The following is a 20,870-nucleotide window of genomic DNA, read 5'->3' on the forward strand; positions in this document are numbered from 1 at the left end:
AAGGATGAAGATGTCCTGTAAAGGGACAGACATCACTAACACAGGTTCAACACTAAGCCGAAGGTGATGGGGTGTGGATGTATTGTATGAAATTTTCCTACAAGTCGCAGCTTTGATCTTTGGCCTCCCACACTGTTGTCCTTCCCATAAAAACTTTTTTTTTTGTAGCTCTGCTTCTGAACAAAGCTGCTGTAATAGTTTTAGGACTCTTATCCACCTTATTGGCTTTCAATATTGAAAAGAGCAGAGTTAATATTTACCTACTCAATTGTAGATATCGGATTAGTTTGAATTAACACATGGACAGAGTTGGACTAACCCTAAGTCAGACACATTGTGTAATATGTCTCTGGAAAGCTGCAATTCTTGTGATTTGAGTAACCCATTTGACATATAATTATAACAGCAAGTTGGACATGGACAGGCTTTAGCAGTCCCGGCACTAAGGGCGGGCCTTAGTTAGCCTGTCAGTAACTTATCACTCCTAATGCAATGTGATTCAGGGAGCAGAGAGCAGTGATTGGAAATGATAGAGTACACGAAAGCGATGGATGAGCCGAAAGTAACCGTTTGATCACGAATATGTCAGTTTAACCCACCTTTTTGGAAACTTGCTCCGATGTTTGTGGAGACGTGAAGAGCCGCCTGTGGAACCACTGGGACCAGCGGGTCATTTCAGAGGCAGCAGCCTTCTGTCCCCTGAGATGATCGGCTGGTCAAACTCTCCCGAGGAAAAAGAGAGCTGATTAATTTGTCTGCTTAATTACTGTGGTGGTTATAAAAAATATGTTCATGGTGCGCACACACACCTGTCTGTGTGATCAGGTATTTCATGATCTGACTGGATTATCGTGGTCAGATTGGATTAAATCTTGATCCACAAATCTGTGCCTGGCCATGTCTTAATCATGGGAAATTAGATAAACTTGGCAGAATGAGCCGGATGTTTGTAAGGTAAACACATGTGTTGACATAATTTGCACCTTGCATAACCCAAGTAAACTGATTAAAGAGTCCACTCGTGCGCTGTCTTGTCGCCTAGCAGCCCAGACAGTGCATTACCCTTTTCCCTGAAGAACTTGAGGTTTTTGAACCGTTATTTTGAACTGAGTTGAAACACGAAAGCGTGATTTTTCTGTCAGTGTGGTTTGCTTTCATTAACAGTTCGTGGGATAGGTTGCGTAACATCCATTTAAGCAGTTTGAAACTTCATGTTTTTACGGAAAAGAAGGCTGTTTTTAATCTTAAATACAAGACAACATGCTATGGGGCCACCATTATCTTGACAAGATGCTGTAAGACAATATAGCTGCCCAATATGAGAAGGTGATGGAAATACAGTAGATATAATCCAAAGTGTGTGGAACAACATCACCACTCAAACTTCCCTTCACCACCTACCCAAATATACCTGGAGCAGAATCAAGAGGTGTTGTAATCACCTGTTGCTGTCCTACTGTACATGCTACCAGGTGTAAAGTAGTTGGTAAGTTCACAGAAATGAAAGCAAATCAAACAAGGACACGACAACAATGATTACATCGAGGTCTACTTTTAATGTTGACGACACAAAAAAATTATTAAGTCTTATGTTATTTCTAGAAAATTCATTTCGTCATCCTTAAAGGTACCATCCCAGGTGGCTCATTTTTGGCAAAATTATAAAAATCTGAGTATATCTGGTAAATATTAGACAGTAATCAATGACATAAGTGATTTGAGATATCAATGATGAAATTTGGTCGTGGATGGAAAATTTGTACTACCAATCAAATTAATCTCAGACAACTTTCATTGGATGGAGGGGGTGGGTGTTTTTCAGTTGTGCAATTTGAAAAAAATTGTAAGTCCTGCCACCTGGGATGGTAACTTTAAACTGATCATTTCTTATGGTATTTCTATAAGACAAAGGGGGGAAAAAAAAACATTGGTTAAAACAATCTAACAATTATCAATTGAAAAATATTTTGTCATTGCTGCAGAGAAACAAAGGTGTGTTAATCAGGTTGATAATTAAAAAAATTAAAAAAAAAAAAAAAAGAACACATTCTCATTCATATAATAATTGGCCATTGGCTCGAAATGTTGCGGGGTAAAAGTAAAAATACACTGAGCTGTTAGGTCACAAAAATGACTTGTAAAACTCCCCATGTTTGTTTTCATAAGAACACACAGGTTGACATTTCTGGTTTACAAGCGTCTCCACCCTCAACCTTAAATGTCCCAAAATGGAGCTTATATCCGTCATAATGAATTTGAGCAGATTGAGTATTTCCACTGTACTCACACAGACATACACAGGACTTGTTGGTCACACAGGATCAGCATCGCTCTTCAGAAGTGTTTCCATCGGATGGCTAAGAGGATGGCATGGATGAAGTAGAGGAGTGTGGTCAAGTGAGCGAACACCTGATGCACAGACACAGATTAAAATAAACGAATATGGTAGTTTTCATACAAATGAACAGTTGTTTATACTGTGTTAAAATCAGTTCTCACCACAGCAGCGATGTAAAGGTGGTAGTGTTCAGATCTGACTTTGCTCACCAGGATGGTGATATAAGCCAAAACCACAGCTGCACTGAAGTAGAAGAACGCCGCCAGGCCATGGTAAGCAAAGTCCTGGACACACATAGGTTAAATAAAAATATTAATTAATAAAAAATACACAGCTTTTAATTTTTTCTCTATGTTTTGTTCCCTAATCACTGTATTTTTTTTCTGTCTTACAGCAGCAGCCCATCCACAGCTGTTCTTGTGGCAGCCGAGAGTGGAGGTGATCTTCCAGGTGAAGGTCACAACAAAGCAGACGAGAGAGACGAACATCACCCAGCCCAGAGGGTTTGACGGTTGTACGCCGCCTGCAGCCAGCATGGCCCAAACCAAACCACCAAACACCTGCAGAGCAGAGGAATGTTATTGTGGTAGGCTTTAGGCTTTAGGCCAAACTTTATTCCATAGACACTGTCCTTTACATTCAGTATGACATCAAACTGACCTAAAAATACACTAACGCCCTTGTGTGTAAAATTAAGTGACTCTTTCTCTCTTAATTTAAGATTATCTTAATCAGCATATTGCCTTTGTTGTTGAGCGGTACAGCAGGGGCAGAGCTATGGGTGGGCCTGGATGGGCACAGGCCCACCCAGTGAGATTCATAAAAAGAAAAAAATTAAAATAACATACCCAGGTGGGCACCTGGGTCTCCACACCAGATAGTTGGACCAGTGGTCAGATGCGAGCATGAACTGATGAAGCCTCTTGGATGAGAGGTGAAACAAATAACCAAGTTCAGTTGCTTTCGACTTAAAATTCCTTTGAGATTGTGGTTTTTATTTTCTTGAAAATATAATATACACAAAAAATAAAAATGAACTTCATCTTGAATGTGATTGACTTATGTTGCGCGACTCTTAAGTTCACGAGCGATCAGAAGGGGGGTTATTATGGTAATGGAGCAGGTGGATACAGCTGTCTCACAGACCGTTTGGGTTTAGGCTACATTAAAACAGGTCTCCCAGTCCGTGACTTTCCTAAATATAGGCTACAGTATGTGTTTGATGGTTTCTGAAGCTTACAACGTATTAAAATGAAACAAACTTGATTTCTGAGCATTTATATCTCGGACGGCCAATAGCGGTCATACAGGCCGCTGCATATACTAAACAGCAGTTATAGACCCTTGTGTCGACCTGTGGTCACAGCAATTATTACAATGTTTTCATTTCATGTTTTTCGCTCATCTATTTTTTTCTCACTTCAATGTTTTCATATTATCACATTTATTTATACCAGTATAGGCTATATGTGAAACAGGTGCGAGCACGCACGAGCAAAAGAAAGAGAGGAGACACTGGGCGTGTTCCGGCAAAAACTGAAACGGGCCGGTTAGAAAAGAAAAGAGGAAAATCACAGAATACAGGATATGGTTGAGGGCGGTTCTAGTGTCAAATCAAATCAGGCCCATCCTGATTTTTCCAGGCCTACCCATTAGCCATGTTCTTGTTCCGCCACTGTACAGAGACTGAGATAATGAAATTACATTTACACAGTACACAGCTTATATTAGACCATAGGCACACAGAAGCCCTTTACTAGTTGTGTATGAAACAAACATCCCCCCAGTGACACAAAACAAAAGAGTTAAGTTTGAAATAAGATATGTAGGTTGAGTTGGTTAGTTTAAAATTGATAATACCGTCTTCCCTTGTGTAAAGGAAAAGTTGCTCTCCTGTCTCCACAGTCCCTATTGCCAAATATATTGCAGGTAAGATTTGCCTTGGCAGTTTTACAATAAAATCAGCAACATACACACCTTTTGTAAATCACACGTGACACCTGGTATACACTGATTTCGGATCTACATCAGATCCATATGCAAGGTTGATAAATGAGGGCCAATAGGTGAGGTTATGTTTTTTTTCCCAGATGACATGCAAGCATATGAACTATAAGCTGTGATCCTTTATTCAAGTCAAAATCAGTTCAAAGCCTGAAAATGTAAAACATTAAAACCAATTTTGTTCATTTTTCCGAAACCATCACATCATGTCGGAATGAGCTGTAGCAGATGGATTCATATTTGTGTATGAGTGGTACTGTGAAAAAAAGTCATTAAGGTTACAAAAAAGTTACTCAATTCATCCGTCCACTCTTTAACAGTGTAAATACCACATACTTTTCTCATAAAGTAGCATTAACTCCCTCTTATTTTGTCACTTATACTGTATTTTGTGAGCATTCACAACTTGATGCCATTTGAAGAATCATTTTAACATAATTCATTGTTCACTGTTTTATTTTTTTTTTTTTTTAAATCAGAGTTTGTTGTATAATCAATTATGAAGGGCACTGTGGGTTGAGTTAGGCACCCCATATGCAGAGGCTACAGCCCTCACTGCAGCCGGTTGGTGGTTTGAAGCTGGTAGCTGGTTTGAATCCTGAAACTGGTGGCCCTTTGCTGCCTTTGATGCCATTTGAGAATAATTCATAGTTCATTGTTGCCATTAATACATTTAAATCAATTCTGTAAAGAGATGCATTTATAATAGTAACTAAATTTCTGCAGTGGACAGATCCCCCCCCTTCAGAAAAGACCTAAGACGCTTTGTCCTCCTGTCGTTGTGTCCACTCACCAATTCGGGCAGGTGCAAATAATCCAGGGCCGGGTTGCATATCTCCAGTTCGCGGGGCAGGGTCCCCATTTGCCCTGCAGTAGTTGCAGCCATCTCTGCCTGTTCCTTCACCCAGAGAGTCAACAGTGATCGACCTGCCGTCTCAACTAATGGAGCAGCTGTGGGTGTTGCCGACTCTTATAAGAAATCTCAGTGGGATGCCGAAAAGGAAGAAAGGGAGAACAATTCTAGGGCCCATGATTAAGAGGGGCCCAGAAACGCCCCTAATAAAATTCTAATACTGACAAAAAATAATATGACTCTAAGTTATTAACTAAATTATAATCACAAATATATTTTATTTACAATGTACTGGTAACAATAACTTCATTTGTTTTGGAAACATTACCCCCCACGCCCACCCAGCTATTTACGTAAAATGGTTCAGGCTGATTGGATCAGCTGCAGCACACTGGTTTGTCACAGACAGCGAGCCACAGCGCGGGTAAGGAGGCGGAGAAGGCAATACCGGTACGCCTCAAAAATCAGGTAGCAAAAAAACGGAAAAAAAGGAAACTAAGAGAAGAGAAAGAAGCAAAGGATCGACAGTGTCAACCAGTATTTCAAAAAGCAAGGTGGTGGGTTTGTTAGTGGTTCATGCGGTGGAAAGTTATGGAATATTATCATCTTTATTTATTTAAAGGAAAAGCCCCTTGAGGGATAGTTCAACATTTTGGCAAATTGGCCCATTGCCATAATCGCTATATTAGTCATAGCAGTAGGTTTGTTACCTTTATTTGTCGGTGCAAGCTACTTTTAGATTGGCGGAGCAGAGCCGCGAGCTGCTCAGAGCTATGCTACGGAGGCTAATGAGATTTCTTGGTATCCTTCATCAAACTCATCAAATACACAAATCAACAACTCCAAAATGCTCTGGTGGACAAGTTGTGACCTGCACATTCACCACGCTATGAGATAATAACAGAACGTTACGAGACAGAGTTGCTGTGTGATGCTATGTGACCGTTATCATGGCAAGGTGCTGCAAGACAACATAGCTACTGCCCAGCATGAGAAGGTGATGGAAATGGAAAATCCAAACTGTGTGGAAGAAGAACAATAAGAGGTGTTGCAATCATCTGTTGCTGTCCTACTCTACATGCCACCAGGTGTAAAGTTCACAGAAATGAAAGCAAATCAAACAAAGACACAACAACAATGATTACATTGAGGTCTACTTTTAATGTTGACGATACAAAATATATTTCACCATCCTTAAAGAACTGATCATTTGTTATGGTATTTCTATAAGGCAAAGAAAAAAATTAGTTAAAAACAATCTAACAATTATCAATTAAAAAATAGTTTATCATTGCTGTAGAGAAACAAAGGTGTGTTAATCAGGTTAATATAACACATTCTCTAATTGGCCATTGGCTCAAAATGTTGCATGTTACTTGTAAAAGTAAGAATACACTGAGCTGCTAGGTCACAAAAATTACTTGTAAAACTCCCCATGTTTGTTTTCATAAGAACACACAGGGTGACATTTCTGGTTTACAGCTCCTCATTTGTCTCCACGTTTATTCTGCTCTAAGTATCTCCAATCGCTCAACCTTAAATGTCCCAAAATGGAGGTTAAATCCCTCATAATGAATTTGAGCAGAGTGAGTATTTCCACTGTGCTCAACACAAACGACTTGTTGGTCACACAGGATCAGCATCAAGTTTCAGAAGTTTTTCCATCGGATGGCTGAGAGGATGGCATGGATGAAGTAGAGGAGTGTGGCCAAGTGAGCAAACACCTGATACACAGACACAAATTAAAAATAAATGGTAGTTTTCATACATCACTGTCTTCATCTTACTTAGGGCAAAAAAAATCTAATGTGGATAATGAAAAAGTCCTTTTAACCCTCACTGTAGCAGCTGGAATCTGTTATTTCTACATCATTTTCATCAAGGGGAATAAGAAATACATAAACAGTAAAAAGTTGTTTATATTGTGTTAAAGTCAGTACTCACCACAGCGGCGATGTCAATCTGGTAGATTTTTAATGGGCCTGTTTTCATCAGGATGGTGATAAAAGCCAAAACCACAGCTGCACTGAGGTAGAAGAACGCCGCCAGGCCATGGTAAGCAAAGTCCTGGACACACATAGGTTAAATAAAAATATGAATTAATAAAAAGTACACAGCTTTTCATTTTTTTTCTCGATTTTTTTGTTTCCTAATCACAATATTTTTTTCTGTCTTACAGCAGCAGCCCATCCAGAGCCGTTCTTGTGGCAGCCAGCAACAAAGATGATCATCCAGAGGAAGGTCATAACAAAGCAGAAGACAGAGACGAACATCACCCAGCCCAGAGGGTTTTCCGGTTGTATGTGGGTTGATGCCACCAGGATCCAAACCAACCCACCAAACACCTGCAGAGCAGAGGAATGATATTAAGGTACGCTCCAAATGAAGCAGCATTTAATTTTATTCCATGTACACTTTTTCCTTTACACGCACTCTGACATCAAACTACTGACCTCATGTGTAAAATCAGTGAAGTGACTCTTTCTCTCTCAGTTTAAGATCATCTTTAGCAGCATATTTGCCTTTGTTGTTGAGAGATAAAACAAGAAACAGAGACTAAGATAATGACATTGCATTTACACAGTACACAGCTTAGACTATAGGCGACAGAAGCCCTTTTACCAGTTGTGTATAAAACAAACATCCTCCCAGAGACACAAAGCAAAGAAGTTGGTTGAGCTGGTTGGTTTAAATTTGATAATACTCCCGTGTGCAACAAGACTTCACAACCTAAAGGAAAAGTTGCTCTGTACATTTATGAACACTAAAAACCTAAACTAAAATACCTGTCTCCACCATCTTGCAGCCAAATATATTGAGGGTAAAGGTCTGAAAATTGAATTCATATTATGTGAGTCCAGGACGAGACTGGGAGATGAGGGCAGTTTGAAAACTGGTTTCTTGCCTGAAAAGTAAAGAAAGCCTCAACTATTGTTTTTGTAAAAACTAAAAAGAAAAACAAAAAAAAACTCGAGTACATACATAGGATTTTAAAATGTCTCCAGTTTAAAGACTAAATCAAAAATTAAAAATAGTCTGTTGAACTGTTGATGAACAAAAAGAATATAGAAAGTATTTCAATATACCGTAATAAAAAAGAAACATTGTGTGTGAGCAGCGCTGGGAGGAAACATTTCAGAGTAATATTTCCCTGTCATTACCTGAACTGTGTTTCTCAATCCTGAAACAAACCGTACTCCACCTACACCCATCTGATAATGTAGAGCAAATAGACTGAAACAAACACCTCTGTTATTACTTCTCTTCAACATCCCTGTTTGCCCATCTTAACCCTCGTTCCCTTTGTCTTACTGTGGCAGCCCAAGTGACTGAATCCTGCAGTCACTCTGAAATGAACATATTCTGTAACTCCCTGAGGAACTGAAACCCTACCAGCAGCAGAACCATGTCTTCAGACTCTGGTTTCTGCTCCTGAGGTGAGACGGTTTTCCCCAGATGACCTGCAAGCATACTGTCTGCAGCATACTTAGGCTATAAGCTGTGATGAATTTTTCAAGCCTAACTATTAAAACCCCCTGAAGCCACAACAGGTTAGCAGCAGATGGAGGGAAAACGTGTCTTAAGGAAGGGAAGAATTGGTAATGATAAGTGGTGTCTCATCCAAGCGTTGGCTCCTACTGACTGTTAAGTCATCCTTCAGTACCATTATTTTGACTGGAACAGGGTGTGACAGTCAGTCACCGGAGTTGTTGACCAAACATGAATTTGATGCAGGTAGTGTTGCAGAACTACACAAGGATCAAATACTCCTCACAGGAACAAAAAAGGAAATCTTTGGATTGGCTTTTATTGTAAAGGTGGATTTTTCCATGTAATTCTTTTAAGTTGTTCATACAGTTAAGAGCTGTGCAAGAATTAGGGAACTAAACTTAGAAAGAACACGAACAGTGTAGAAAACCACCATAAAATGAACCCAGTGTGTAAAATATTGGACAAACTGCAGCCTGTAAATAATGATTCAGCTGGATTATAAATGTTGACAACTTGCTGCATAGTTGAATTAGGGTGTTCATCTGCATTACAACCCTTCCTTTAAATTAAAAGCTAACATAAACAGATGTACTGTATAAACAGAGCCACCTTCCCCTGAGCAATTTATTTGTCTGGCGGTTATCTGAGCACTGTCTCTCTTTTGTCATCATCCAAGACGAGTTGGCCGCATTCTTTCTAAGATTAGTAGCACAGATAGAATATGAGGGAAACGTGAGATGTGACTTTGGGCGGCTCCTCTCAGGTTCATCATCTCCCATTTCACCAAAAATGCAACAATTTCTGTAAATCGGTATAGCCAACTTATTTGGAAACATAAAATATTAGAGCCAATTTTGGTTAAAATGTTTTCGAGACCAATAAGTTATCACATCATGCTGGGCTGAGCTGTAGCAGATGAATTCATATTTGTATAGTGGTGCTGATAAAAATGTATTAACAGTGTAAATATCACATACTTTTATGTGTTATTATGTTTTCCCTTTAATTTCATTGCTTATATTTTGTTAGCACACAACTTGATGTCATTTGAGAAACAATTTGAAGATAATTCATGGTTCATTGTTGCCATTGAAAAAATGGCTTGTTGTGCTTTGTTTTTTTTCTAAAATACATTAAAATCAAAAGAAATGTAAACGCATTTGTAAGTGAATTTCAGCAGAGGACAGCCCCCCCCCCCCCCCCCCCCTCAGAAACGACTTAAGACGCTTCATCCTCCTGTCGTTGTGTCCACTCACCAATTCAGGCAGGTATAAAATATCCGGGGCCGTGGTGCATATCTCCAGTCCGCTGGGCAGCGACCCCATTGGCTGTGCAGTAGTTGCAGCCATCTCTGCCTGTTCCTTCACCCAGAGAGTCAACAGCGATCGACCTGCCTTCTCCTCTGAACTAATGGAGCAGCTGTAGGTGTTGCTGACCCTTATAAGAAAGCTCAGTTTGCACACAAACCCGTTCATCTACTGCACCACCCACATTTTCATCCACCGCCCGCCCCAAAACACCTGAGGGCCTGGTTATTAATTAATAAAGTAAAGTAAAACGTGCTGAGATGCGCATTCGGGTTTTTTTGTTTGTTTGTTTTGCATGTTTTTTTTTTTTTGCATGTTTGGTCGTATAGCTCGTTTTGGGGGATGATCAGATTAATTGTTTTAATGACAACACGCGCTAACCGCAGTATATTGAAATGGCTTTTACGCATTGGAGAGTTTGGATGGAGAGCTGGATGAACGCTAGAAATGTAATTTGATCGCAGAGGTGACAAATACACATTGTTAAGCTACAGCAAAGGAGACGATCAGTGAGAAAGTATAAAGGAGAAGAGAACAGATTAAGTAGGCTATTAGATGTAAAACGATGGACACAAGTCAAATTGGTTTATAATGAAACCGCGACACACGGCGGAAGAGCTGCCCTGAGCAGTGTTGAGCAACAGGTGCAGCAGCAGCAGCAGCACACTGGGATGAGCTGAGCTCTCAGGTCTCGGAGCTGCGCATCCAGGTATTGGAGAGGGAGGGGAGGAGCGCACCGGAGGAGAGACATCGGGCTTGCGTAACGTCACTTTAAGGACTTGGGACCACACCCCTGAAAACAGCTTGTGGAGACCCCGCAGAAACAGATACACCTGTGAAAGTGCAGAGATGAAAGAACTTTTGCCATCATGGCAACATAGCCTTTCAGACCATTTTAAAGTTCCTCTTGATGTCATGTAGTGTGCCAAAAATAAAAAAAAACAAGAAATGTGTTTAAGTTTTTGTTATATCTGACAGGGACACAAATTCTACGATAACTGAAGAATCATCCTTATATGCATCTGTGTGTGCTGGCAAGTTTCAATAAAGTTTGAAAACAAAAACAAACAAAAAAAAAAATCACTGAACCGGTGCCGGAAACCAACCGCGGGAGGGAGTTTTATACGTATATAACGTTATAGGTAGGTTTATGCATAGGCTATAGAGAAGAGTGTTTATATGTGTCATAGTGAAATATCTTGTTAATTAATGTATTAGCCTACTTGTAATGTTTCTTTCTTAAGTAGGCTATTCATATTGTGGTAGGGAGCCAGAGAATTATAATGTAGTGCCCACATTTGAATTCACTCTCCATGTGCTGAACAATAACCTGAACAATCTCTAATTATATATTATTATACAGGTATGAGGACCCTACACTGAGGCCTACCCGGAGAGGGCGTGGGAGGAGGAGACAGATGAGGTCCAGGGGTCTCATTTATAACTGTTGCATACACAAAAAAACGGAGCCTGAAAGCGGCGTACGTCACTTTAAAGGGATAGTTCAACATTTTGGCAAATTGGCCCATTGCCATAATCCCTTTATAGTCATAGTAGTAGGTTCTTTACCTTTATTTGTCAGTGCAAGCTATTTTTAGAACAGCGGAGCAGAGCCGTGAGCTGCTTAGAGCTACGCTACAGAGGCTAATGGGATTTCTTGGTTTCCCTCATCAAACTCATCAAATACACAATCCAACAACTCCAAAATGCTCTTGTGGACAAGTTGTGACCTGCACATTCACCACGCTATGAGATAATAACAGAACGTTACAAGACAGAGTTGTTTTCGAGGCAAATGCAGAGACTGCTTGCCGAAAAACGGCCCTCAACAGGAACGCACATCAGCTGTTTTGCATGAATTTACCTCGAAAACAACTATGTGGGGGCCTTTATGCGCAAAGGTTGTGATCTCTAAAAAACAAACAAATTCCCTACAACTGTTGTCATTGTTGAAACTACCGGGTCCAGCATTTGGGAGGGCAGCGACCAAAACCACGTCACAGTGCACTCTGTCACTGACGCCGTTAACAGCAGCAGCAACATGTGCGTTGCCACTTTCACACCTGCAGCCAATTCACAACATCGACAGAACAAGAGCACGTCAGACTCATGTATATGCAGACTGCATTCATGAGGTGGTTTGCATTGACCATCTATGGTTAAAAAAGGGCGTGTAAAGGGTGGGACGTGAAGCCGATTCAGCTGCGCACACTTGTAGGAACTCTGTGATTTATAAAGGGAAGTTTGCTTGCAAGTATGCGTACACAGGGTTTTATAAATCTGAATTTTTTTTGGCGCACACAATATTTGGCTTTTGGCCGTACGTACACTTTTAGTAACGATCCTACGCACAGTTTTATAAATGAGACCCCAGAGCTCCACAGGCTCAGCGACACCATCACTTGGAGCCCTGGAAACGACCCTTACTGTAAATTGTTTGAAATATTTGTATATAGTGTTATTGCATTTCAATTTTACCTCTTATGTTACATTTGCACTATTTTAGACTCTTGGAACACAAAGCACTGGTGTAGGCCTCTGTATAGTTTTGCACTTAGTCCGTGCTGAAGAGTTGCAGCTGGCAAGGTAAAAAAAAAAAAAAAAGATGCCTATAAATATACATGCTTTTTATGGTAAATATTTTTATTTTTTTATTAAATAATACTTAATTTTAATTTTACATTTATATGTTCATATTTGCAACCTATATTTACTTTTTAAAGTTCCAAAACAGTTCATTGAGCATATTTGTATATTTTATTGTAATAAATAGTATATTATTTTTTCAATTTGGATTTGGTGATTTCTGTGTATTTTTAGGCCCAATGTGTTAAAGTGCTGTAGGTTCAAGTGAAAAATTAATTCTCAGAATTATTGGATGAAGTTGTGCTGAAAAAAAACATACCAAGCATGGGCATGTTAAACATTTTTTTACGTGGTATATAAAGGCAAAATCAAAAGTATTGGCCACAATATACTGGCATTTATGATGAGTCGCCATGAGCCTTAAAAGTGTTTTGAACCCCCCCCCCCCCCCTTAGGTTTTTTTTTTTAGAGTAGGCAAATGAAAACAAGTAGGCTTATAGAAGGTGTCCAGACGCATAAGTCTCTGACACCCTGACACAAGCCTGCTATTATGCTCTGATCGATCAATGCGCCGCTCTGAATCCTCCAGTCTGAGCAGGGCCCAGTCTGGGATTTATGTGGCTGTGAAAAACACTACACCTACACCATGCGGCCCCCTTCAGGCAGCACACCATGAGACGGCCGAGGATGCTGGGCTGGAGTAGTGGCGAGCCACCCCGATCGGCAACCCAATCCTCCATCCTGAAAGAACAATGATGATGTCTCTTTTTTGCCTTGTGGTCTCTGGCTCCCCCGGTGGTAAATCAGAAGCAGAGAGATATATTGGGGACATAATAAACTTGTCTACAGGTTCATTAACCTGTCATTATCTTCAGAGGAAATATATCTTGAAGACTCAATATCACTGAGTCCTCTAGCAGTGTTCATAATCCTTTTTTAACTTAAACTGAAGTTGCATGACTAACTGGGCAGATTTCTGGGTCCTGATATACAGTAGTACTTGTTAAAATGTGTGTGTCGGAATACACTGTTGTAAAAAATCTGAATTTTCTCTTTTAAATTCTTCTTAGTGCTGCAGCAATGAGACGATTTACCTCCAAGATCATTGTAATAAACCTTTAATCATGGTTTAAAATAAAGAGAAAAGCCTCCTGTAGCAAACCATCTGGAACAATCAGTTGTTTCTCATGGCAAATCGGTGAAAATGACATGTCTACACAATTTGTTTGTCTCATGGAGTTCATCCTGTGACACGTTATGGCTTAACTCAGTCTCTCTCCACTCTGTCAACATCTCAACAGCTATGTTGGTATTTCCCATTAATAATGTATTTTACACCATAGATTCTAAAAGTTACCATATGCTAAATATTTACAGGTTGCATTTTTTTTTTTTAAGTTCTCATAAAAATGCAACAAACACAACAAATCATGTGGAAACATTCATCCATACATCACATCAAAAAAAAAAAAAGCCTTGAAAACTTTCAAGCCAGTGTATTGAAACTGAATGAGAGGACTTAGAGTCAAAAGTAAAAAGTATTTATCCATTTATAGATAGTTGCCATTTGTTCATAGTAAACATGGAGGAAACACAATGGAGGCTTCAGGTTTTAAAAGGTACAAACTTTCCAATTTAGATGCACTGAACTACTGATTTGTGAATATTTGATGCAGGCTGGGACCAAACTGCTGACATTAAAATATCCTGAAGATATTACTTCAAAGTTGATGCTCTGATACAACTTTATGAAGCTGTGAAATAATTAAGAAATTGCTCCCTCATTGGAGTTATTGGTAAGCAAAGCTTTTTTTGTTTTTGTTTTTATTCTTATCTAAGGACAAAAATACTGTTTTGTGGATGTCCTTGTAAATTCATCTTGATGTAATCATGTAATACTTGCTCCTGAATTAATTAGATGTGAGTTTTAATTGTTTAATGTACACCCCCCTTGCCTTGCTCATGGTATATTTAGGCTACTAACAAATTTGACCTTGGACAGGATTTCTGCCTTTCTAACTAATAGTGTACATACAACACTAACCAGGCGATTTATCAACAGCCTGTTTGTTTTCCACTCATTCATTTAACATCTTTGCAACTTGGTTCGAAAGCATAAATAACTCTTTTATCATGAAAGAAAAAAGTCAAAAAATAAAAAGCCAATCTGTGTTGAGCCTAATGAAAGCTCAGCTTGGCTTCTCCATCCTGTTCTTGACTCGTGGTTGTTGGTGTTTTGTTTTAGGACCTCTTCCATCGGAGGGCAGAGAAAATGGTATGGAGGAAGTAGAAGAGAGTGGCCAAGTAGGACATCACCTGAAAACACACACAGACGGGTGATGGTCACTTTGAGACACAGGAAAGTGCAGCTATCAACAATAAGATTTAAACCACACAAGTACAGATGCTCTCTGATCCTATCACAACTTTCTAGCTCAAGCTTGTTTTTAAAATTCAGCACCACTTTCTACTTTATGCTGTTACTCCACCACATTATAGATGCTATACAGTTTACTTTACTACATTTGTCTGATTGTTTGCAGATCAACATTTCAGTCCATGATTTAAAAAAGGGGAGATACAACCCATAACATCAACCAGTTGATATGCAGGCAAATTAGGACCATCTACTGTAATCTGACTGACATCTTGAGGACAGTCAGCACAAATCTGTATAATGAGCAGTTATACTTCTGATCATTTATTGCACTTTCCTACAATGTTCAATTATCACTGCAGCAGAACTTGCAGAAAATGCAGGAACTTTACTTTGAATGACTGTGCTATTGATAGTTATGTATTTTCATGAATCTGAATATGTTCACTGTGACTTACATTATGTCATACCTACAGACATAGACTCTGGTGTCATACTGTCCCTAGTGTAACTGTGTTGATCAGTCTGTGTGTTTGATCATCATACCACTGCAGAAATATCCAGTCGATAGATTTTGAGAAAGTCGTCAGAAAGGGTGGTAGCTCTCCCAATCACCAGTGTGACGTACGCCAGAGCTACCGAGGCACTGAGGTAGAAAACCGCAGCCACAAAATGGTAACCCACATCCTGCAGAGAAACAGAGAGATGGGAGGAGGTAGAGGGAAGTGGAAAGAGGAGGGAGAGTGTCACACAAAACACAGAAGAGAGGATGGGACAAGTGAAGGAAATAATTTTCCTGTCTGGCCTGGAAAGAGCCAGCAAAAATCATTTGGGATTTTAATTAAATACTGTGAATCCGGTTGGCTGGGTGTCTTACCAACGAGGGCCAGATGCTGCTCTGATTGGCTCCACAGAGGAAGATGAAGAACCAGAGCGTCGTCAATACGAAGCAGAAGACGGACACGAACATCACCCAGCCCAGAGGGTTTTCCGAGAAGACTCGGGTCGAGGCCACCAGGATCCATACCAAACCTCCAAACACCTGCAGGGAGGGGGGTTTGAAAAATTGTTGTTGTTAGTAAAGGAATCATAACAATGTATTGACTCAACCTGACTCATTAACACAGGTCAATTAGACAGAAAATCCCCTTTCATGTTTACAGCTTCCAACAAACACTTTCCTCTTACACTAAATCAATACTTTTGAGCTTTTATATGTCAAACTAGTTTGGCCATTTTACTGAAACAAATTAAGAACACAACACTGACATTTACCTTTTTAACTGATGTGGCAAACCTCAACTGTCAGCAAAGTTTCGTATGCACACATCCAGCAGCAACGTGACTGTAATTTAAATCCATTGTTAAAATACTTCCCCTCTTAAAACTTCTGGTTTTCTTAAAAATACTTCCCATCTTAAAAGTTCTGCTTTTTTTTGTTTATTTGTTTGTTTGTTTGGGTTTTTTTTTCTTTTCTTTCTTTTCTTTTCTGTAGAACAACATCACCAGGCTTTTTAACTTCACCACTGTGTACGCCAGTCACTTACAGTGAGAGTGAACAGTAAAATACAGCTTATGATGCTTAAACTCACTATAAAACAGCTCAGTAAAACTGAGAGGAGACTCTGGTGAGAAATATAATCCTTTACTGGTATTTATACATTCTTATTTAAAACAATGAGTCATAATGAGCTGAGGATTTAAGAATATTTTAGTCTCTATATAAAAACTGGATTCTACATTTCCCACACACACGCAGCAGCCACTTCTGTGTACTGTATTTCCACATCTCTCTCCTCCTTTGGCAAACTTTTTATACCGATAAGATGGACTATTAAATAATACCACAAATACTCCATTGTGCAACATGACTTTCTCGCTTTATGACGAGAGGCCCTTTTATTCACAGGAGGAAAATTACAAGTGCAAATAATAAAAAAAATATTAATTGCGGCTGCTTCAGGTTCAGGTTTCTCGATTGTGCCGTTGGTAACGCCTCTGCTCTTCCTGTTACAACAAGTCAACATGTCTGCTGGGAAATAGGCCTATTGTGTCCTGGCTTCTGCAGTGGAGTGGTTTAGGGATGCACACATAGCCCCGCCCCCCTTTTAGGTGCCTCAGCTCAACCAATCACTGTTAAGTCTACAAGTATCAGGTGTGCAGGAGAGGCACTGGAGAAAAATACTGATATGACATCATGTGGAGGGAGAACAGCTCCTGTTTACTCTGAAAAATAAAAAAAGGCATTGTCCTGTTTTACTCTCCAAGTTAAAAAATGTTTGTTTTGGGAGGGTGGTGAATTATACACCGGATTTTCAATTTAAACAAAAATCATTCGAATTCTGCTGCACTGACATAAACCCAAAGATTAGAGTGAGACATACTGTACAAGTTACTGTTAGTAAATTCAGCAGCTCTCTAAAAACCTTGACATTTTTTTATGAAAGATAATTAGTACTTAAAAACATAAAACAACAGGTTTCTGTCTGCTGACAATCTTTTCATAATAGAGCCATTATGCTTTTTATAGCCGGCAACACTCAGTCTGACCACATGCAGAGAATGTGCAACGCCCTCAAGTAAACAATGCACATGCATGCAGGAAGTTTGATGCTCAAATGATCTGTTGGTTTAACTGCTAAACATATGGTTTCCATGCACATTCACATCAAATGGTTTTAATTCTCCAGAATCCAGCCTTTCGAGACTTAAATGTCACTCTATGTCTAGATACTGTACATATAACATGAAAAATAAAATGGTCACATTTTGCTTTTCCATAGGGATAATACACTTTTTGATCAAAGTTAAAAGTTGCCCTGTGTTTGGCTGACCTGACCTGCATGTGTGTTTGAAAACATTTCAAATCTCATTTTTTCAATATATAATAGTATCTTTCATAACCTTAAAATACAAAGAGGTAACATTATTAATAGTGTTTGAAATGGGTAAGATATTGTTTGAACTCAGTAAGTAATAATTCATCTTTTGTGTTTACCTAGATTTTGTCTTGGATGTTTTATTTGAGTTGTGGTTTCCCATGTGGTTACAGTTAAATAGAAACCTCTGTCGAATTAATTCAAGAACAGTATGTCTTTTTTTAAACTGGTGACTTTCGGTATCGAAACTGTCTCCGCCTTTTGGTTTCCATTTGATGTAAAAGCTCGTTAAGTTTATAGAAACTCAAATAAGTCAAATATCTGATTGTGATGAAAACGATACTGACATGAACACACACCTGGAGCAACAGTTGATTTCTGTGAGAACAAACAGACAAACATTAGCCTACCTAGAGCTGCACATGTAGTGGTATAGGCTTTATCAACAAACATTACATGAATCTTATCTCCACCACTCTCCATATCAGACTCACTTAACTGCATACCGGCGGGACCTTATCTATTTGCATCTCTCCCAAGTTAAAGGGGATTGACCTGGAGCCTATTAAATTTACAAAGGAAATCTACCTTTGAAGTCGACTCCTGCAAAAACTATCAAAATTAACCTGACTGTCAGTGAACGCTTCCTGCAGCCTTAAAAATGATGAAATGTTTAACCAATAATGTGTTTTTTCTGGTATTTGGAACTTATTTATATAGGGCTTAACGCTGCTACGCTTTGAGTAATCATTTGTTTTGACTCTTGGTTGCCATTGGAATCCATGGTAACTATTATTCATCCAAGCTGAGTACAGTCTCCAATACTTTGATGTCATCAAGCCGTGATCCTTTTATAGTCGACGGCTGGATTGTCCATGGAGAATCAGTCGAGCATGGCCTGTGCTTATTTTTGTTCGACATTTTATTTGTTTGACTTTGTGGCCAAGTCAAACAACATCCCATTAACAGTATTAAGTCATTGTTGGCGGCGTGCTTCATTTCATTCCATTCATTTCATTCATTGAATGTAGCACACGTCAACTTTCTGCATTTCTAAAGGACACTTTGCATGACAAGAAGCTTTTGAGTTCAGGTTCATGTCCTCATGATGGATTTTCCCGTCTGAACTTACCCTCTTTGAACTTGCTCAATCGTTCAGTTCAACTCCGGGAAAACTAAACTGAACTGTTGCCAAGCAAAAAGCTGCCAAACCAGTTGTATATAATGTCTGATTACCTGTATATTTCCATACCAGTGCTGCAGCTGTGAAAAAGCATGATGACCAGCGGCAAGAAAAAAGACCAAAGGCAGCAACTAAACCAGGAGACGGTTGGTTTAGACTTACACCTCCCACTGCAACTAAAGCTGTTTTTCCACCTGAGTCACACAGATTTAATCTTCAAAGTTCCCTGTATAAAAACTGCAAACAGCCTCTAATTGTTTCTGAATAGTTCATTAAACATTTTGTTTGACCCAATATAGACATGATCTTGCATTCAGTGAGAGCACAGGCAATCCATAAGTAGAATTTAAAATAGGATAGAGGCAAATTGTAAATCAGTTTAGGTTAAACATTTCTTCATGAAATTTTGCAGCTAAGCCTTGGACAGTTTTTTTCCCCCCTTTAAATTCTGCTTAATTGTTTTATTATTCGGGGATTTAATGGATGTATCTTGTTGCACTGTTTTTGTTTGTTTGTCTGTTTTCAGGAAAAAAAAAAGTGGCAATTATTGGACCATTGAACCTCATTGAAAACTTCAACCTCAAGTGTTTCTAAAATTGACTGTGTTTTCATGTTGCTATGGAAACACACCTTTTCATCTGGGAATATTTTGTCTCATGGGGACAAACTGTCATTATCAAAATCAGGTATAGGCTAAATGGTTTTAACTGGTAGGGCTTTAACCTCCTCATCAGTCACTTGGATCGTTTTTCAAACAATTCCTCCAGTCTTTACTTGACTGGTTAAGTGGTCCCTCTTCCTCTGTGCTGGCTCGACTGATCAAACATCAACCATTTTACCAAGATCAAGACAAAAAAAAAAAAAAAAAATCGCAATAACAGTGAATAAATGTGAAACTCACAAACTCAGGGATGAAGAACACGTCAGGGACGGAGGTGAAGATCCCGCTGCCCGTGGGCAGAACATCACCAGAGGTGGTGGAGGCCATAGTCCAAAACACTGTGCGTGTGATTTCACCGTGAATGACGTGGGACCAGTTTTAATCTGCTTTTTAAAGGCTGTCTTCCTCCTCTCTCTCTCCCTCTGCCTGCACCTCCCTCCGCTGTCTAAACATCCATTCCTCTAGTTGAAACTACCTGTTCAACAGGTGCTTTTTGAGTGTGTTTGTCCACTAGGAGGATGCCTATGTGTGTGTGTGTTTCTGTGTGCATTCTTCTTTTGTGTTTGTGTGCCCTCACTTGTTCATGGTGTACGTCTATAAATAACATCAACACTGCTTACATGTACACAAAAAAGTGATTGTGAGGCAACTAATGAAGTGTTTTCATTGGTTAACAAAGGAGCTGATGGTGAACGTCATCCACTGTGACCATGGCTAAAAAACAGTGAAAATGTTATATTACTGTATTTTCAGTTTAAGCTCTGGATATGTCATGTGTCATTGTTGCATTGTCACAAAAGGAAAGAATTGGCCTCATATACAATAAGTTATCAATTAATCTACCTATGTAGACTTATAGAACAAAATAATAACAGAATATTTCAACCTTTTAACACACTGAGTGAGGAAACAGTGAGTCGCTATCAGAAGGTGAGATGATAAGTAAGGGCTATGCTACAGTAGCTCCAATGTGAAAGAGTTGAGAGTTAACATTGGCGCTTGTTGTAACCAGTGGAAACAAGGAAACAAGGATAAAGTTTGAATGTGCAACATTTCTTCTGGACTGGGAACTAAACAGCTGTTTATGCTAGCTAGCCTATATATCAATGTCTATGGTGGCCCTGAGAGCCCTGTGCAGTAAAACACATGCAAATAAGTGTGCAACATCGGTTGTGTGTCATCGGTTCAAT

The 20,870-nt window shown here is 39.3% G+C and overlaps 2 protein-coding genes across 2 annotated transcripts; both read right to left on the reverse strand.

The window, feature by feature from the left end:
* Positions 1 to 2,334: 2,334 nt before the first annotated feature.
* Positions 2,335 to 5,228, reverse strand: LOC310997714 (myelin and lymphocyte protein-like; the record flags this gene model as incomplete). The annotated part of the gene is made up of 4 exons (XM_083987504.1): positions 2,335 to 2,409; positions 2,500 to 2,622; positions 2,731 to 2,898; positions 5,136 to 5,228. The coding sequence occupies 4 exons, from the start codon at positions 5,226 to 5,228 to the stop codon at positions 2,335 to 2,337; spliced, it is 459 nt and encodes a 152-aa protein (XP_083843630.1).
* A 1,616-nt stretch (positions 5,229 to 6,844) lies between these two features.
* LOC310997743 (myelin and lymphocyte protein-like) lies at positions 6,845 to 20,007 on the reverse strand (the record flags this gene model as incomplete). Its single annotated transcript, XM_083987534.1, has 5 exons — positions 6,845 to 6,919; positions 7,140 to 7,262; positions 7,373 to 7,540; positions 15,835 to 15,999; positions 19,921 to 20,007. The coding sequence occupies 5 exons, from the start codon at positions 20,005 to 20,007 to the stop codon at positions 6,845 to 6,847; spliced, it is 618 nt and encodes a 205-aa protein (XP_083843660.1).
* Between the last annotated feature and the right edge of the window lie 863 nt (positions 20,008 to 20,870).

This window comes from Trachurus trachurus, assembly GCF_905171665.1.
Source record: "Trachurus trachurus genome assembly, chromosome: 15".
Lineage (NCBI taxonomy): Eukaryota > Metazoa > Chordata > Actinopteri > Carangiformes > Carangidae > Trachurus > Trachurus trachurus.